The sequence below is a fragment of the Vipera berus genome (assembly GCF_964194415.1).
Source record: "Vipera berus genome assembly, chromosome: 2".
Taxonomy (NCBI): Eukaryota; Metazoa; Chordata; class Lepidosauria; order Squamata; family Viperidae; genus Vipera; species Vipera berus.
Genome location: NC_138203.1, coordinates 106383958 through 106404140, shown reverse-complemented (window position 1 = coordinate 106404140; position 20183 = coordinate 106383958). Strand labels below are relative to the sequence as shown.

Sequence of the window (20183 nt, the reverse complement as noted above, 5' to 3'; positions counted from 1 at the left end):
TTGTGAGGCATCTTGATTGTTCACCGTGGAAGATTGAAACTATTGTAATCATCACCATCTCAGAGACACTTCACTGGAATACTTCCTGAACGATCAAAAATTGTCTCAAAGCACTCATGTAATTTATGTTGCCTATTCTACTGAATTTTGGAGGTAATTCTAAAGCTGAGGAAAGCAGAAGTAGATCAGTATCTGATGACAGTTTTGGAAAGAACAAGATTTTCAGTGGCTGCTAATCCTAATATAGTTGTTTCTCCGCAAACATCAGTGTTGTGATTCTGCCATCAAATGAAGCTGGTAAAATGAAGTCAGCCTCAGATAGCTGGTGTGATTTTCGTTTGAAAGGTCTATGAGCTCAATTTAGTTTTACACCCAAAACAAATTTCTAGGCTCTAGAAATTCTATGAAAGCCCCAGTTCTTTAATTGTGAAGATAACGCTCTTGGCACATGGATGATCTTGAAGCTGTCCTAAAATTCTAAAGTAATTATAGTACATCCCAGATTGATTCATTACTATTGCAGTGTGTGCATCGTGTATGCCTATAATTATTGTTTTTTCCAGTTGTGTGTTGTGCCATTTCCATACTGGAAGTATATCATAGCTACGTTTGTTTTGTCTAGTTTTTATGAAACGGTATACTTTGAAGAGAAACCTGGGCTTAAATATCTTGCAGTGATAGCTTTTCTTGCCATTTGTAAGAAATTTTCTTTTCCAAAAGTACCTCCAGTAAATTTATTTCCTGTGTGTAAAATGGATATAATTTTATGTGTGGTTTCTTTTCCCAGGTCTACCTTGCAGTGTATCCGGACCATGGAGTGTGATTATGCACTTTGCTCCCTTTTTGTTCCAGGAGACCGGCAGGTCATTATAGGGACAAAGGTGATTGCTCATCCTTTCTGAAGCATTAGGAGATCTTGCTAATAATGTCATATTTTTTAATACAAAAAATCATATTTAGCCAATACAGAGCCATTACACTTACTTGCAGAAGTTTTGCTACTGCTACGGAAGTCCCATCTATTTCCTTCAAGTTTCCTTTATGTATGGTTTACAGTTGTCCCGATCAGGCATTGTTTTAACTCATCTCAGTTGTTCTTGATAGGGACAGGCAAAGCTTGTTTGGTTCTCCATCCTATTGATTAATTATTCTTTTCAAACTAATTCATAGTCCTCTTTAGTTCTCCTTTTTTTTAAAAAAAAAACTTGTAGTTTCCTTTGAAACTTATCTATCTCCATTCTTCTTTCTTGTTTACTCTGGCTTAGATTATGGTGGCAGAAGTTGCCTCAAACATTCTAAGTAATCCACCCACGTAATTAGGAACAAGAAATACTTCATCTTTCCCCTTAGGTCTCCCATCAGTGGTATCACTTGTCCATCTGCCTCTGCTTCAGCAGTACAAAGGAGCTTACATTCCTAGCTCTATGCAAACTGCTGGTTCTCCAAATGTCCCTTTTGATGATATACCAGGGACCAGAGCACTTGACCATCTTGGCTATCCCAGCTGTTCTAATGGTAGAACTCACTTCATGTGGCCCTGATTCTCCACAAGTCTGAAACTATCAGTGTAGAAGTCTAAAGCAGAGTGCCTTTAGATCCCCTTCCAGGAGGGAACTATTTTGGAAAATTCACTTTGGGATAGCAAGAAGTTCCTGTCACATCTCCTTTGATTTCCTCCTTGTGGTAATGGGACTCACCTTTTCCAAAACCTATACTTAATGCTTTCTGCCAGTGGAACACAGATCCTATGCACTCTGTAGTTCTGTTATCATTTTTCTTCAGCATCTCCTTGAAAAGGGCTTTTTACCCAGTGCCTGAAATGAGCTGTCTTTAGGCAATCAGCAGCCATAGAAATTTTTAAACGCTAAATAGTTCCAAAAAAGAGGCAAGTATATTTAATAAAATTCTCTCTCTTCTCCTGATTCTGTCATCAGAGAGGAAGAAGTGTATCGATTTAACAACACAATCAATCTTTCCTCCCAGCTCAAAAAGCAAATGTCATTAATAAGTGCTGCCTCTGCAAAGAAGCTGCAGAAACAACGGACCACCTAATTAGTTACTGCAAGAAGATTGCATAGACTGACTACAAAGAACAGTGTGACAAAGTAGCAACAATGGTGTATTGGAATATGCAAGGAATGCCATTTGCTTGCAAGCTACTACAAAATAGACAAAGTAATAGAAAATGTAGGCGCTAACGTGCTCTGGGATTTTAGAATTCTAACAGACAAGCAGTTGCTTCATAAGACACCAGATCTAAAAATTGTTGATAAGAAAGATGAAAAAGTCTGAATAGTGGATGTTAATCTGGAGACAGCAGTATAGAAAGAAAAGAATTGGGAGAAAATCACTAAATACAAAGACCTGCAAATAGAAGTAGAACGACTATGGCAAAAGAAAGCAAAGATAGCAATAGGTACTTTGAAACACTATTTAAACCCCATCATTGACAAAATTGACATTGACAAAATCACCAGTCAATTGCAAATAGCAGCTTTACTTGGAACAGTATACATCCTATGACAATGCCTTTAACACCATCAGACAATAACATCTGCCTATCCCACATCCTTGGAAAAGATGTGATAGATGATTAAAAATGCCAAATCCAGTCTAAACATCTGGCTAACTAATGAACCGTAATAATGAATTTTTTTAAAAAAAAGGTTTTTGTCAGAAAACTCCCAAGTTCTTCACATCTCTAATTTTGAATTAAATGTGTTTGAGCAAAAAATATGGAGAAACCTTCCTTGTTTTATTCTCTTCCATCACCAGCTGGGGTTATAGTAACATAGTTTTGATTCCCTGTAATATTTTTTGTTTGTCTGTTCCTTTCATTGGCACTTTCTTCTGATATAATCTTTGAAAAATTGCTGGTATCGATAGCTGGTATAAATTTGTGTACAAATGATAATTCATAATTTTTATTAGATTGGAAAGCTGCAGCTCTTTGATCTGGCTTCTGGATGTTTATTGGAAACTGTTGATGCTCATGAGGGGGCTCTGTGGTCCATATCTCTTTCTTCAGATCAAGTAGGTCAAATTTAAATTTGTTCCTTATTATTTGTATGTCTCGATAGAGTTGTGTTCAAGATGACATAGCTTGTAATAGGTAGAGTTTTGGGGGGATGGAAATGATTGGCATAGTAGTTGGCTTCTCTTATCTACTGTAAAGATTGTTATTATCTTCCGGCATTCCGTGGAGAGCTACATTTCTCTATGCCAGTTGGTAGCTCCTGGAATGCTTCTGATACTTCCTGGTTCTCGTTTGCTTTCTGCAATGCTTTGCAGATCTTGTCCATAATGATAGTAATTACTTAAAAATAAGTTATGATGACTTTTCAGGTGTAATGTCAGATTGATTAGTTTTTTGCATTAACAGTGTGAAATAGTAATAGCAGTTGATAAGGCAAAAGGGATGTTAATCATCAGTAGGTAGAGAGTCCAATTTAGAATTTGGATTGGTGAGGATTTTGGCTTTTGTTGCAAACCTATATTATTATGGAAATAAGCTACCGATTGATTTTCCAGTCCAGGAAAACAAACTGGCTGGGATCCAAAAATCTTGTAATGCTGCTTCTCTTCTAAATAATCTTCAATGCGATTAGTCAAGGGGGAGTAGTAAATAATCATAAATGGTTGGAGAAAATGCAGTAAAAACAAAAGTAAATCGATAATGGTCTGCAAATGGTAGTGTTTTCAGATCAACTCACTAGCTTTTCTGGATATAAAATGCTCTTGAAGAGTGAATAAAGCAATATTGAAGTTTCTGCTGTGTCATCTTTTATATATAGCAAAAGTTACCGTGCTTAGTTTTAAGTTAAATTATTTTCTCCTTCAGCGTGGTTTTATAACTGGAGGTGCAGATAAATCAGTCAAGTTCTGGGAATTTCAGCTGGTGAAAGACAGGAACAGTATCCAAAAGAGGTGAGGGTGTTTTTTTTTAGAAATTAATAATATTTGAGCTCTAAATTTTGTTCTCATAGTATTGTTGATGCATAGAGCTTGCTAGCATGATGTTGAGTGCTTGTCCTTTTTAAAAACATTGGATAGAAATAATATTGTATATCTTTTGGGCTATAAACCATTTCTAAGACATAATATCTGTTGTCTTGTAGAAATAAATACTGAGACTATCTTTTACATTAATCTTTCTTCTTATACTTCTTGCACCAAATTAATATCTTTATTGGTAAGAGGTATATATTTGAAGACTTTAAAAACCATGACATTTTTATTTAAGCAGAGTTTAAAAAAATATTTAAAATGACAAAAAGTGTTCTTTGCTTAAACATTTAGTTCCTATCAAGTTATCTGGTTACAATCTGTTAGAACTACATTTGTTCTCTAAACTAATTTCTTTACTAGATGCGCTGAGTTAAAGAAGCTTTTCAAGATAAATGGAGAATGAATTTAATCATTGGGGGGGTTATATAAACTGCTTATCAAAAACAGGCCTTTCGTTGTCTATAGAACTATTCTGTCCTATTCATTCTTAGGCCTTGTTGTAGAGCCATTTTATCTGCCTCTTTTTATTGTAAAAGTGAGCTGTGGCACAGGAAAGTGGGAAGTAGAAAGAAGCAATTTTAAATTAAATTGTCTGTTGTGCAGATTCTTTTTTTATTATTCCAGGAAGTATTTTTGTAAACTGTGGAGACCAATTGTGAAACAGGTCCTTTAGGAAAGGGTGGGATTAAGTCCACTTTTGCAGCTGACCTGGGGGAGAGGGGGTGGGGGCTAGATAAAATCAATGCAGGATGCTTAGCTGATGTCACTGGTGCCCATTAAGGCCTGCTCCTTCATGCAGGCAAAGAGAAGAACCAGTTTCTCCCCCTTGATTTCTGAATCTGACTATGCAGTAAGAATCCATATGTTGTGCTCATCCCATCCTAGGCTCTCTGTGAAGCAGACACGCATTTTGCAGCTGGATGAAGATGTTCTCTGTGTTCGGTATAGCCCCAATCAGAAATTTCTGGCCGCTGCCTTATTGGACTGTACTGTAAAAATATTCTATACTGATACGCTCAAGGTAACCAATATTAGTTCGGATATAAAATTAAGGGAACTGATGGAGATTCATTTTAGGCATTAAAAAAATGTACAATTCCTAGTTTGATATGAAGGAGCCAGCCATATAGTGAGTTAATTCTCTCCTGTGACCAATGAAAATAAAGAAGTGAAGGCCAAATCTTGATCCTATTTCCCTCTGATTGCTTACTTGTTCTTTCAATCATTTTGCCAGAAATAATTCTCTTTATAATTTTTTTTGGGTTATTGTTTTTCTTCAGTGTTCTATTTCCTTCTGATTTTAATTACTTCTTTACTTATTTTCCTTAAACTAAAAAAAATCAAACCAAATTTTCCTGTCTGTTACTTTGTGGAGTATTTCAAGTGTATGGCTCAGGAAGTCAAAAACATCCTTGAAAATGGGGAGGGAAGGGGGGGCAAGTAACAAAGATCGTGCAGTGTTTATGGATACAGCTAAGCAGATGTGATGTGTACTTTCATAGCCAGTATCTGTTGGGTGGCATTGGTTTAGTGACCCGGGTCTGGAGAACAGGTTTCCTGATGACAACTGTGTCTGGCGTCATCAGAGGCAGAGTGGTCTGCTACCAAGATCACAGCAATTGAGCAGAGACTGGCTGAACTCCTGTCTTTATAGCCAGGTGTGCTGGCTATAAGTGTTGCTGCAGTTGAAAAATAATGTAATTTTCTGAGAGTGCATAATTAGCACTCTATAATTGTGCCTTAATAAAGATAGATGATACTTCTGACAATGCTCTAAGTAACAGAGACTAAGGCAATTGAGTGGAAAGAAAGGACAAAATCCTCGAGAGCACAGATTTGGTTATTTTCTGATACTGTTAAGATGCTACTGCAGGGATATTAGCTAGTGTTATTCCTCTTTTGTGGGAGGAAATTAGATAATTTTTCTCAGCCTCTTATGGAGAAGTTTCAAAAATAATCTTTGGCCAACAATCTGATTAAATGTTTTAAGGAGACTTACTGAAAATAGTGGATAACTGCTTTGATTCCTCATTAGTGTAAGGGGGAAAAAAAACTGAAGTCCCTCTTTTGAAACATCAAGTTTTTCCCCACTTTCCCCAATACAAAGTGTAATCCCTAACTTTACTGTGAGCCCTACAACGGGAGAGCCTAGCATGAAACATGGGAAATTGGTGTTAAAGTTGCTCGTGCTGAATTTGTCACAGAAGCAGGCGTCTTCGTCTTTTCCCTAACAGAGCAGGCTAAATCCTGTAGTGCCACAAGGGTTTCTGGGTTGGATAGTTGATTAACCCCAAACAAAAGCAGGACTTAACGTATCAGTGAAAGCTGGAAAGATCTAGGTGTTTACTAACACACTACTTTTTAAGATGTGTGACTGATGTCTTCTTGGTTTCCAGTTTTTCCTTTCTCTCTATGGCCATAAATTGCCGGTGCTGTGCATGGATATCTCTTCTGTAAGTATACTACCATGCTTTGGAGATTTTGGGGTGGCTTTATGCTGGAGGTTGCATGTGTGTATGAGTGTCTCTGTGGGTATTTACTTAACATGTTGGGTTTGTTTATGTAGCATGTTTATTGATGTTGAGGGCTGATATAATAATGTAAAGCCAAAAGTTTGAATGAACTTGACTGATTCTTGGTCTGTTATGAAATAGTATTGCCTATCAACACTAGGCAGGTAGTAGTAGTAGTATCTATCAATGTCCTTGACTTAGAACCATAGTTGAACCTGAAGATACAGTTGTAAGTTGTGGTGGTCGTTAAGTGGGTCACTAAATGACGTGGCCGATTTTACAACCTTTTTGTAGCAGCTTCTTAAGTGAGCTCCATGATCGTTAAATAAGTCCATATTCCCCATTTGGAGTTGGTGGTTTTTTTTGCCAGAAACCAGAAGTAAAAGCTGGAAACAGGCCAAAAGACATTGAAAATCCACAGTATGCTGCAAACTTCCACAAATGCTGGTTGCCAAGCATCCATAATGAAATCACATGACCTGTGTGTGTGTGTGTGTGCGCGCACGCGCAGCTATTGAAACTCCAAAGACAGACCATAAATAATTCTAAGGAGGTCCATTGTAAGTTCAAGTGATTGCTAAGCAATCAGTCATGAAGTGAGGACTACTTGTACCAGAAACAAGGTTTGTCTTGGCTGCCTGATCACAGTTTATGTGCAGGATTTTGTTCTGCTCCAGAAAAAGGTACACATACATGTACGTCTAGACTGAACTGCAGGAATACTTCAACTCTGAAAAGGTTATTTCTTCTCTCTTCTGCTGAAGGACGGAGCATTAATTGCAACAGGCTCTGCTGACCGGAATGTGAAAATCTGGGGTTTGGACTTTGGGGATTGTCATAGGTCACTTTTTGCTCACGATGACAGGTAGGTCAATGGGAATTGCGAGATTAGAGATCTCTCCGTAAAAGGTGAAAAGTTTTACATTCCTGAAAGAAATCCATTATATTGTAGTCTCTGTAGAACTACCTGTGGTGCACGTATGGCACTTTTCAGGACAATGAATCTTCCTGATTAGAGCTCCTTACATGTCGTCTTTCTTTCTTTTTCTTAACTAACAGCTTTTGGCATCAAGCCACCTGAGTTGAAAAACAACCCTTTCCTCACAATTTGCAATTCTGTTTGTGAAGCTGGACAGATTTACAGCTCCTTTGGAAGATTCAGATATAAACAGTGTGCTTTATGGTAGTGGAGGGATTTCTTCAGAAATTTTAACAGTAAAAATGTGCACTGGGTTTTGAGCTTATAATGGCTCCTTGAAACATGTGAGAGATTTGTTTTGGGCAAAAAATTTATTTCATGAGCTTGGTACAAAATGTAGCTTTTTCAACTTGCAGTAATTAGATTGGAGAGTTCTTTTATATTTTGCCTCTGTTTGCTCATTAAATTATCTTGATTTATATGGTAAATTTCAAGAACAGGATTGGGCAATTTTGCCCCAAAACACCAACTTCAATTAAAAAAGCTATAGGATAAAATGTATTAATGTAGTCAACATATACTGAATTCATAAGTCTTTATCTTTTGGAAAATATACTTGCATTTATAATATGCAGATCTTAAGTATATTCTTCCCTTTTTAAAATACTTTCCCTGATGTGACTATGTGAATGGGAATTTGGAAATGGTAATGATCTTCCATATCTTCTCATAGTTATTTTTTCTTTCTTTCCTTTTTTAGTGTAATGTATCTTCAGTTTGTTCCAAAGACCCACCTCTTCTTTACAGCAGGAAAGGACCACAAGATTAAACAGTGGGATGCCGATAAATTTGAGCATATCCAGACTTTAGAGGTAAAATAAAAGATCTTTAGGAATAGACTTCTCAGGAAACTTGCTGCGTGTATGTGCATGCTTGCATGCGGACCATTATAACTAGTCCAGAATGTGGTGTGCTGGCTATCACTGGGTTCCAAGTGTGAATCCAGGTATCAGTTATCACCTCACCCATAAAACGTTTCAAGGCATAGGGCTTGGCTACTTGAGATAATGGAGAAACATTATCTCCAAATGTTTCTGCCCATCCAGCAAAGTCCTGCACAGAGGATGCACTTTGGGTCTCATTAATTAGCAATGTCATCTAATGGGACCCAGGAAATATGCCTTATTTGTCACAGCGCCTGCCCCTTGCTCCCACCCTGAGGATGTTCAAGAAGCTGTTGAAAATCTGGTTGTTCAGGATCCCAGGGGTTGGTAGGTTAAGCCCTCATTGGATGGATGTGTGTGTCTTATGTTCAGGGTACTTATGAATGTATTACTTTTTATAGTATTGTTCCTACTTTTAAAATGATAGTTTCTCCATGGTTTCTTCCCTTCCCTATAACTAACCACCTGTCTAATTCATAGGGGCATCACCAGGAAGTGTGGTCCCTGGCCATCAGTCCCAATGGAGATTACCTTGTCTCCTGCTCTCATGATAAATCATTGCGCCTCTGGGAAAGGACAAGGGAACCCCTTATTCTGGAGGAGGAGAAGGAAATGGTAAGAAGTAATCAGAACTTCTCTTCTGAATCTGTTTAGAGGAATTCCAGTCCCAGTTTTCTAATGTATACATTCATGTGTACTTGCGTTGTTAGGGCTTTTCAACAGTGGTCTCCTACGTGCAAACATATCTATTAGCTCAATGCTGAGGCTGCACACTAAACAGGCTGTACTGTCAAGCTATTGGTTTAATAGAAGAAAGTTGTAAATTTTTATTTTGGCTGATCACTCAAAAATATTTAAAGGTAAAGGTTCTCTTGTTCTCTGATATAGGGACTAGAATTATAAATGTCAATGAAACAAAGCAAATGTGTATTTCACAAGTAAAATAAGCTTGGTTTATTCAAAAGATTTAATTTAAGGGGGCAGCTTTGTCCAAACGTGTATTATTTCATAAAATAGGATAGCTCAGCTTTCCAAGTTGCAGGAAATAAATTCTACTTATGTGCTTCAATTAGTAAAATGTGAAAAAGGGTGTTCCCTACCTCCCTTTCCCCACCCCGCTGCCTCTCTCCCTCAAAACCTTCCTCAGGTGATCTCCCTAGCCTTCAAGAGCAGTCTTGAGGACCAGCAGTGATCTGGAGATGGGAAAGAGGTCTCAGCCATGTATATTAAAACATGTAACATTTCTTTCAGTCGTGGCATCTTATAACACTACCCAGTTAGAAGAGAATATTTATAATTCAGGATTGCACTGTGGGGTCCTTGGTGCTCTCTGAGCTTGGTGGTTTTCTTGCAGATGTTTCATTACCAAACTAGGTAACATCATCAGACTGAAAGTTCTGAAACATCTGCAAGAAAACCACCAACTCAGAGAGCACCAAAGACCCCATTGCTAAGTTACTTTATGGTAAATTAAGATGCTATTTCATTGCTGTATTTCATTTATATTTCACCTTTGCTGAAGCATTCGTGCAGGCCTTCCCTAATGAGCATTCATGCAGGCCTTCCCTCATGTTTAGCTTTCTTGGTAGGTATTGTGAGCATAATAAAATTGGAGAGAAGAGAAGCAAATATTCTTGAACTGTTTGGAAAAAAATGGGTAGAATAAAGATTTCAGAGCTGGATGGAATGAGGTATATGCGCAAAAAATAGGGTTCCTTGTATACTCTGGATCGGGAAGAATTGTTTTCAATTTTAATATAATTGGACATCCTGACACACAAGATACTTTCCTTTCACAGCAAAGAGAAATAGAATATGAAGATAGCGTCGCTAAGGAAAATCAGCCAGTGGTAAGCAACATCTCTTTGGACACCTGTTTTCTCTTGTTTCTCAAGCTGCCTTTCTTGGGGACCTCAAGATGGAGCTGAAGCATCCATGGAAACTGGAACATGGGATGCTTGGTTGGTTGCTGTTATCAACTAGCTGACTAGAATTTCCTGATTGTCTTTATCCTTCATATTTGAACTGAATTTTAGGTCAAACTTGCAGAAATGAATAATCCAAATGCTAATTTTTCATTTTACTTTTATGTTTCTGTAATTAGTTTTGTTGGACGTCGTAATTATATACTTAGTACGTCTGTTTTGTAAAATAGTTTCAGATCCCACACAAAAAAACCTCTGCTAAAAAGCTTACCCTGCATTTGATTCTAACCCATATTAGCTTAATTCTTTTTCAACCCCACAATCTTAATATGAAATCAGTACCCCCGTCAGGTTGATCTAGCTTTATTATGGTCAGCAGAATTAAGCACAGTAATAGCCATAAGCTTTCAAATTAACTTCCAGTTCACACTTTCCTGTTTCTTTTTTCTAATCAAAGATTCCCATTGCTGTATCAATGTAATATTTAGTCTTTTGGTTACAATAGCGCATTATTCTTTCTTAAAACAGTGAGGAATTATCTCATTTGTTTCTTGATTTTGCCTTGGAATTTTAACAGCATTGTCTCAGTTTTGTACATCGCATGCTAATAGTTAAAATAAAAAAATAACTAAGAAAACATATGGAAATACACAAACAGAAGACAAAGCAAAGACTGCTTTCAGAAACAAAGCAGAAATTGCTTCACTTCAGCTGGAAGCAGCGGTCACTAATATTGCAATCACTGCCAGCCTTATGCTTTTCATATCATTTAGTAAAAGGTAAAGGTTCCTTCCCCCGCACATGCATGCTAGTCATTTCCAACTCTAGGGGCCGGTGCTCATCTCCGTTTCAAAGCCGAAGAGCCAGCGCTTGTCCGAGGACGTCTCCGTGGTCATGTGGCTGGCATGACTAGATGCCAAAGGCGCACGGAACGCTGTTACCTTCCCACCATCGTGGTCCCTGTTTTTCTACTTGCATTTTTACGTGCTTTCGAACTGCTAGTTTATCCTAATTTTCTGGTCCATAAAAAATCAAAGTATTTGCCCTGGGCTATTAAAGAACTTATTTATATACAAAAGATACAGAATTCAAATAGAGAATCATGGATGTTCAAATCAAAATGGACCTAAAATTTCAGTAAACATATTTAGATTTCAGGAGATGTACCCCTATTTTACAGATATTAATTGTAAAATGTTTGTGTTTCTTGCCAGGTTCCTGGGGAGATTCAGGGTGAGGCTGGATTAGCTGGGAAGAAGACCATTGAAACTATCAAGGCTGTAAGTTCATTTTTCCTAGAATTTTCTACTAAAAGGGAAGATTCCTTCAATAATAATAATAATATAATGGCATATAATATAATATATAATATAATATATTATAATAATATAATATTCATATCTCTCCTTTAAAAAATCTACATCAATTGCTGATCAGAAAGGTGTCCAAATTAAGCACAAACTTTCTAATACATTAAATTAATTGCCTGTGTGTTGTTTCAGTGGGAGGCAGACCTATAAGTGAATAAATCATCATTGAAAAACAACCTCTACATTATCTCATTTTCCTAGCAGTTGAACAATCAAGGGAGAAATAATGTTTCCTTAGACACACGTTCAGGACTTTTGTTAGAGTGATGGCAGGATTTGAAACTACTACAGTATGGCATACAGACACTCCCTTCCCTAAAACATAAAATGCAATTGATTTTTTTCCAGCATTGCAATTGTAATGACTCTAGATTGCAATTATTTGTTCTAATAGACTTTTCTATTTAATTAGTACCATGTGTTTTGGGTTTTTTCCCCCCTCTAGGCTGAACGAATCATGGAAGCCATTGAACTCTACAGGGAGGAGACTACGAAACTGGAAGAGCACAAGGCCATCTGCAGAGTTGCTGGAAAAGAGGTGAGGAAGGAATTACTTGTGTTTTGTGCAGTGCAGTGCAAGCAAACCTGTTTATTATCAGAGAGAATGCTTACAAGGCTGAAAAGAGACATAAGCTTTGCACCATCAGTCTTATACATAATATTCAGCTGATTTTAGTATCTTTGAGATCCATGTATTAAAGTGGATAAAAGTGCATTAATCATTTACAGTGAAAGGTTATTCCCATTTGATGTAACAGAACCATCCAAAAAAAAGTTAAACCCAACTGCCTAGGAATGCAGGAAAATCCCCAAACAAAACCTGCTATTATTTACCGTAGTTTCCGGCGTATAAGACTACTTTTTAACCCATGAAAATCTTCTCAAAAGTCAGGGGTCGTCTTATATGCTGGGTGCTGAAAATTTAGGGACAGGGCTGGCTGGAAAACCTGGAGCGGATCTCCCATTTAGTCTGCGCAGGGAAAGTGGGACCAATTGGAGAAGAAGCTGCAGTCTGTGATTTTTTATAGGCTGGGGTCTGGGCGTCTTTCTTTCTAAAGTTGAAGAGCAGCTGTAGTACTGTATATCCCAACTTAAAAGGCAGGTGGGGAAGGCAGCAGCCCGAGCAGTGGCTTAGCTCTAAGGACACATTTGACTCAGGAACTGGGCGGGCTGGCTGGAAAACCTGGAGCGGATCTCCCATTTGGTCTTTTTTTTTTTTAAATCCCATTTATATCCTGCCCTTCTCCGAAGACTCAGGGTGGCTTACAATTTAAAGCACAAATCAATGTGCTTAGCAATAGCCTTCATTCTGTGTATATGCCTGTTTATTAGGGCTTTCACCCCCCCCCCCCCAGCAGCATTATTACAAAGTCAGCTTATTGCCCCCAACAATCTGGGTCCTCATTTTACCTACCTTGGAAGGATGGAAAGCTGAGTCAACCTTGAGCCTGGTGGGATGCGAACCTGCACTAATTGCAGGCAGCTGGTTTTACGTAAGGCTCTGCGCAGGGAAAGCTTTAGAGTGAATTAGGAAAAGTGAAAAAGTGAATTAGGAAAATAGGGAACGGTTGCTGGAATTGGGTATGTGTAGTTTAACGAAGAGAAGGGTGAGGGGTGACATGATAGCAGTGACCCAATATCTCAGGGGCTGCCACAAAGCAGAGGGAGCCAAGCTATTCTCCAAAGCACCTGAAAGCAGGACAAGAAGCAATGGATGGAAACTAGTCAAGGAGAGAAGCAACCTAGAACTAAGGAGAAACTTCCTGACAGTTAGAACAATTAACCAGTGGAACAACCTGCCTCCAGAATTGGTGAATGCTCCAACACTGGAAGTTTTTAAGAAGAGACTGGACAGCCATTTGTCTGAAATGGTATAGGGTTTCCTGCCTTAGCAGGGGGTTGGACTAGATGACCTCCAAGGTCCCCTCCAACTACTACTACTACTACTTCTTCTTCTTCTTCTTCTTCTTCTTCTTCTTCTTCTTCTTCTTATTATTATTATTATTATTATTATTATTATTATTATTATTATTATTATTATTAGTTTAATCCACTTGCACTGTTTTATGTTTACATGTTTGATGACAGCCTTATGTTTATAAGTGACAGTTTTCCTACTAAGCACCTGCATGTCATAAGCATTTGAATTAAAATTACCATATTAAAATCAAATCTGATGTTTTTTAATTTTTATTTGGTGTGTGTTGGAAGAGGGGTAGTCTTATACGCCGAGTATAGCCCAAACCCTATAATTTAACAGGAAATGTAGGGGGTCGTCTTATACGCCCAGTCGTCTTATACGCCAGAAAATACGGTAAGTTTGGTTAGATTATTTCCCTTCAGTTTTCATCCTTGGCCAAGTTGAAAGGAACTTTAGAAGAGGCCCTATTTATTTATTTAGCATATTTATATAGCTGCCCATCTCACAAACGTCTGACTAGGTGGCATACAACACAAGAGTTGAAAACTCCCATTACGATCTAAAAACAATTAAAAAATAAACAGATAAAACCCAAGAAAGTGGGAGGACAAACATCACATCAACCCACCTTCCAGGCTGCCCCTGGGATCCCTCCTTCCCAAGGGTGGTGAAAAAAACATATTTTATGAGTACTCTTCAAATATTTGAAAGGATCTTACGTAAAACAGGGTCAATGTCTATTTTCTCTCTCTCCAAAGAGAATAATGGGCTTTAAGTTACAGGAAGGCAGATTCCAAATAAGTATTACGAAAAATTTCCAAAGGGCAAGAGCAAGGTCATACTACAAACAACTACCCAAAGACAGTCACCTTTCACAGGTTGTTGTTGAAGAGGAAGCTGGATAGCCATCTGTCAAGGAAGCTTTAATTTTGAGTGTTGGACTCAACATCTGAATGGTCTCTTCCAATTTTTATGATAGGAGATAGAAGACTGTCCTATTACTAGGGGAAGTTGGCTAAAAACTAAAAGCTCACTTGAAACAAACATGGTCTTAGATATCTTCTTTGCTTCAGAGAAGAAGAAATATTCATCATCAGTGAGCTATGCAGGGCTCTTAATGCAAAGGCTTAACTTTTGAAATGGGGACTAAAATATACGATAATTTGATTGCCAATAAACGTAGTACAAGTCACTGTTCGTGGAAGTTACCTCATCAATATTGTTTCTCTCTTAAGATATTGCTACTGGTTAGTATTGTTTGATACCTGTACCAGTATTGACACTAATGCTTCATGTGCTCTTCATATTTGATTCACCGTATGTTATCTCCCTGTCTCTGTAGTTCTGTGATTTGCTTCAGTTAACTGCTCAGATTTGAGCATGCATGTGTAAAATGAGTTATTTGAAGAACCATGATCCTGTCAAGAAAAGTTCTTTGCTGTTTAGTCATGTGTATATTTGGCTAGGGTAGATTAAATGTATATTTTATGAAATATGAAACTGAGTAGACAGAGACATGTTTTATAACCAGAAAGAAATGTTTCTTTTTTAGTTGATAGTGAAATGATGCATTTAATTTTTCAAAACAAGATATGTTAGCTAATTACTTTTGAACTTTCATATAAGTTAGTTATTGTAACTCAGTTTATTTCTCCAGGTTCCTGTTCCTGTAAATCCAATTCTCCAGGCATATGGCAATATTTCGGTAAGTCTGATTTAAGTCATTTGAAGGAACTTTCTTGGCATAAAAACATATCATAAATAGAAGTATATATGTCACGTAAGGGTCTTGGTAGAATTCATAATGGATTGGAAATCATGTTTTTGTTTTTTTATCCTTTTCAAACTTAGTGTTCCTATAATTTCATATTTCAGTAACCTAAAATTTCCATGAACAGTATAATCTTAATGGAACATATTCTCTTTTTTTGTACAGAGGTATATTTGCAACCTTGAGATTAAATTTTATGTGTTCATATTTCTGCCTGAAAAGCTTTTAAATAGATACTGTTTTGTAATTATAATTCAGTAATTTACTGCAAGTAAGAATAGAAATCAGATCCAATAAATATTACTTAACTAAAGGAATTTTCAAGGTACTTTTCCTTTTCTCACATTTACATTTTGTTTTGCTATAGTAAATCTGGCAGCTAATAATAAAATAGAATTGATTACTTACATTCATCTTAACATAGTTCCTGGGAGAATAGACAGTAAAGTCATATTAAAATTAATTTCCAAAAGGAGTTGTGTAATTTTTTGTTTTCCAATTTCTTTACAATCTGTTTTTCAATTTTTATACTTAACAAATTGCTGCATATTGGTAACAGTTCTGTTTAGAGTAATTGTTCCTTTGAGCTTACCAAAGAAGTAATTAAACAGACATTGCTACCAATATGTACTAATTTAATTACTAAGCTCCAACACAATTGGTAAATATAATGTAATTTCAAGATGGTGGAGTACTATCTATAAATTATTATTAAGGGTCAGTTCTTGATGGTTTGCTGAAATAAATTAAAGAGATAAAGAATTTTGTCTCATCAAATTTGAACGTTAAGGTCTTTTTCCTATTTATTTAGAACTTTTAAAAGAGCTTGCTGCTTTTAATGTATGCAGTGATTTCTGATACTTACATTTTTAATATTGGCCTTTTAAACTTTTCCTTGCACAACTGGTCCACATGGTAATACACATATCTGAGCTCCAGGGGCACCTACAAATATGAAGTGAGATGGTCACTTCTCTGTGATAGTTGTTTGTGTAGTGAGTAAGTTGTTTGTGTAGTGAGGTACCGAGAAAAATAGTATACCTCCTAAAATTTGTTGCTGAAAGTTAATAATTTGAATTACTTACTGTAGCTTATGATGAAATTATTCTTGTTTTTCCTTGCAGCCTTCTGCATATGTATTGGATGTTCTCAAAAAGGTGAAATCAAGGTATGTTCTTAGAAACCTCTTACCAAGAAAATCTGGAATTTCTTAATAGCTTGTCTAATAGGAGCTGCTGAGGTAAACGCTAGAAGGGTCTCAGCAAGTTAAATCTACTTTATATGAATTCCATGTCTAATTTCATAATCTGTAGTTTTGTCAAGCTTCCAAATATACTGCATTAACAGAATGTGCCCTAATAAAGTATTGAGCACTACTGAATATGTAGCCTTCAAATATGATAATATCCTTGTAATCCCATGATACAATATATGTTCTGGGTCTTAATTAGATTTAGAATATACATTTTCCTTAGTCCTAATGATCAGAGTAATATGCAGGTATATCGCTGGAAGCATGTAGACAGAAACATTATTATTATTTTGCAATTCTCCTTCTCCAGTCTCTCTCAGATGCACTACGAGGAGCTAAATAATATTTCTGAGTGTTAAATGAACCATAAAATACAACTAATTTACTTCTAGAGAGCCAATTCATTCAAATACTTCTATGCAAATTGCCATCTTTTTTTTTATGGAAGTATGGCTGTGAGTATTAATGGTTCCACTGGTAGAAATTGCCTTAGAATTTGGATTGGCAACTTGTAGTCCTCCATATATTTTTGGACTGCAATTCCTCTAATATTTTTCCATGATGGCTAAGGCTAATAGGACCTGGAGCTCACCCGTATGCTACCTACCTCTGCTATGAAATAAAATTAAGCCACATTTCACCCAGGATAAAGTTTATCAAACTTTCACTTGAGCCCACTTGAGGGGCAAGTGTTTTGGAAAAAAACTTCAGGCATTTGCTTCTAAATATTATCCAGCTGGTGTCAAGTAAGGAGAACAAGGAGACCAAGCTGGATCAAGACTAAGAATCAGAGTTAGAACCAGACCCACCGTTTGAAACCATTGATTCAACGTGATCCCTAATTCTATTTCTTGGAAAGAAGACAATATAACAGTGCCAGGACACTGTTTAAAGTATGCCTTCTCTTTCCCTTTGAGCATCTGCTTTTCTGCCCTTAATAGAGAAAAACGTTATTGCCGGATTGTTGGGATTATTTTTTTTAGTGTTCTTGGTGCTTGATGTGGAAATGATGATCCATATTTCTCTCTCTCTTAGTGAATTGGAAGAATCCCTTTTGGTTTTGCCTTTCTCCTATGTGCCTGACCTTCTAATGCTCTTCAGTCAATATTTCGAATTGGGTCTAGAGGTAGAATTGCTCTGCCGGGCTCTCCTGTTTCTGCTCAGGTAAATTGAAGGTTATTTCATTTCTTTTTTAAAAAAAAATCAGGTATATTACTATTTTCTGTAAGACTGAGACTGGCTAACGTACATTACATTAATATGGGGAAGCGAATCAAAGTTTGGCATACTTAGAAAGCAAATTTGAAATTAATAAAAAAAATCAATAGCTCAATTTTTGTGCACAGCTTAGCAGTTCTGGTTTAGTCACTAGAAAGAAACACACTGGAAAAAGTTGCTGGTTAGCAGTTTCATCATTTTTGTTGATTTAAAAACATAAAAACACCAATAGAATCAATCTCTAGGCCAGTGATGGCGAACTTTTTAGAGATCGAGTGCCCAAACTACAACCCAAACCCCACTTATTTATCATTGGGTGCTGGGTGGATGTGGCCCACTGGGTGGGCATGGCTGCAGTGGTCATGGCAGACTGGGTGGGCGTGGCCACCTCAATGTTGCTCGTGGGGAGGGACGCCTGTGGGGGCCGGGCATGGTTGGGGAAGATCCAGGGGGCTATGGTGGGTAGGAGGCTCGTCCTGAAGGGTGAGGCAAGGCAGGGGGCAGGGCAGGTGTGCCATTTCCATTCAGCATTTCTTGCAGATGTCTCAGGACCCAAACTAGGTAACATCAGCAGTGAATGGGGTTTGTGGAGTGGAGAAGAAGAGGAGGAGGGCGGTTGTGGGTTCCTTGGTCCTCTCTGAGCTTTGTGGCTTTCTTGTAGATGTCTCATGACCCAAACTAGGTAACATCATAAGTTCACTTATTATCCCACTTTGGGTCTTGAAACATCTGCAAGAAAACCACCATCATTAAAACCACCATATTAAACCACCATTTAATAAGATTAAATTACTAATGGCTACATAATACATAACAATGTGGTTTTTTTAAAAAAAATGCAACTCCGTGTTATTAAGGCTGGATGAAAAATGTGTGTTTCTAAGCCCTTAAAAGTCTGTGGATTGGCATCTCTTTATCCTATGGAGAGTGAGCTCTATATATGAGGCCCCACCAGGGAAAGGGATTGGCCCCAAGTATTAAGCAGGTGAACCAGCTGCTATTAAAAACAGGCCTCCTTATTTTATGTCAATAGCTAGTACAAATCTTGTTTGCGGTTGGCTTTCTCTAGATGTTCCAGGGCTTTAAAACAACAATCTGGTATATATTTGGAAATCGGTCAACAGTTGGTGTATAGATTTTGGAACAGGGAGAATATGGCCTCTGCAGGATAACATGGAAGTTGCAAGTGACACACGGGAAGCTCTGTGTAGAGCTTATTACAAAATTCAGGCTTGGAGGTTACCAGCAGGTGTGTTTTGGTTTTTAGACTTAAGGCTAAAGATTTGTAAAAATGACCTGTAACAGAGCAGGAGTTCTTTTTTTTTCCTTTCCTTTTTTTTTGACAAAAGCCACATTTTCTCCACTATGATGTCAGAGGCTTGAAGCAAAGTGAGGATTGAGAAGAAAATGATTGAGGCTACTTTCTTTTCCCTGCCTCAGTAAGCTATCTGATGAGTCAGACTTGCTATTATGCTTATAATTATCTAACTTTACCTATTATCTATCTCTGTCTATCTGAATGCTTCCCTTCTCTTTTACTCCTATCATTTTAGTTTCAGGCCCAATTTTTGCTAGTGGCCTGAACTTGCAAAAAGATTCTTCCCCTTTGCTACTCTTCTGCAATTTCAGGTGTGTTATTTTTTTCTTCCCATGCGATATGAAGATAGGCTGACAACTGAAGTTTCCCCATTCTTCCTTCCTGCCCTGGGATTTCATCTTGAAACCATGAAAACCTATTTTGTTTCCACAGTTTAGACATAGTTCCTCCTGGATTAGTCAGGAATCCAGAACCAATATCTTGATAATCTAAAAAAAATAGTTTTTCTGTATTTGTTCTTCCTCCTAGGATACACTTTGGGCAGATTACAAGCAATCAGCTTCTTGTTCAGGTGATGGAGAACCTGAAAAAAACCACCATTTCCAGAGTCGGTCAAGTGAAAGTAAGTGTGTAGTGGCACAACATTTTTCATGTTTAAAAAATGCTGGTTTAGAATTCTGGTCTGATCTCCCAAGCTCTGCAGTTCCTTGTCCATTGTCATGGAAGGGGGAGCAAGTGAATATCTGAATATCATCTGCATTATGAGTTAGGAGCATGCTCTCAGCCCCAGCTCATGTCTCATTTCTTCTTTCCCAAGTGCTAGAAATATGCATGGAATAGGGTGGCAGAAGTTCCCGTGGCTTGCTTTGTCAAGTAGTGAAAGGGCGGGATTAAAGCTTGCTGGTATTTGAAACAAAGGGGAAGATTTACTGGATAAGCTAATACTTAGAGCAAGCTGTTTTGATTCCCCCCCAGTTTTGAACCCCATCTGAAACAATAGGATAATATTGCCGTTATCTTACAG

General features: G+C 37.5%; 1 protein-coding gene across 3 annotated transcripts in view; it reads left to right on the top strand.

Annotated features, from left to right (window-relative positions):
* WDR3 (WD repeat domain 3) overlaps window positions 1-20183 on the top strand; it is a 34248-nt gene that overhangs the window by 13146 nt on the left and 919 nt on the right. For all 3 annotated transcript variants that reach the window (XM_081319851.1, XM_081319853.1, XM_081319852.1), the window contains 15 exons: window positions 788-881; window positions 2932-3033; window positions 3842-3927; window positions 4894-5029; window positions 6405-6461; window positions 7286-7386; window positions 8201-8312; window positions 8865-8999; window positions 10184-10234; window positions 11524-11589; window positions 12125-12217; window positions 15258-15305; window positions 16496-16539; window positions 17659-17787; window positions 19688-19781. In XM_081319851.1, coding sequence (XP_081175977.1) covers window positions 788-881; window positions 2932-3033; window positions 3842-3927; window positions 4894-5029; window positions 6405-6461; window positions 7286-7386; window positions 8201-8312; window positions 8865-8999; window positions 10184-10234; window positions 11524-11589; window positions 12125-12217; window positions 15258-15305; window positions 16496-16539; window positions 17659-17787; window positions 19688-19781 — 1348 coding nt within the window. The remainder of the gene's footprint in view (window positions 1-787; window positions 882-2931; window positions 3034-3841; window positions 3928-4893; window positions 5030-6404; window positions 6462-7285; window positions 7387-8200; window positions 8313-8864; window positions 9000-10183; window positions 10235-11523; window positions 11590-12124; window positions 12218-15257; window positions 15306-16495; window positions 16540-17658; window positions 17788-19687; window positions 19782-20183) is intronic.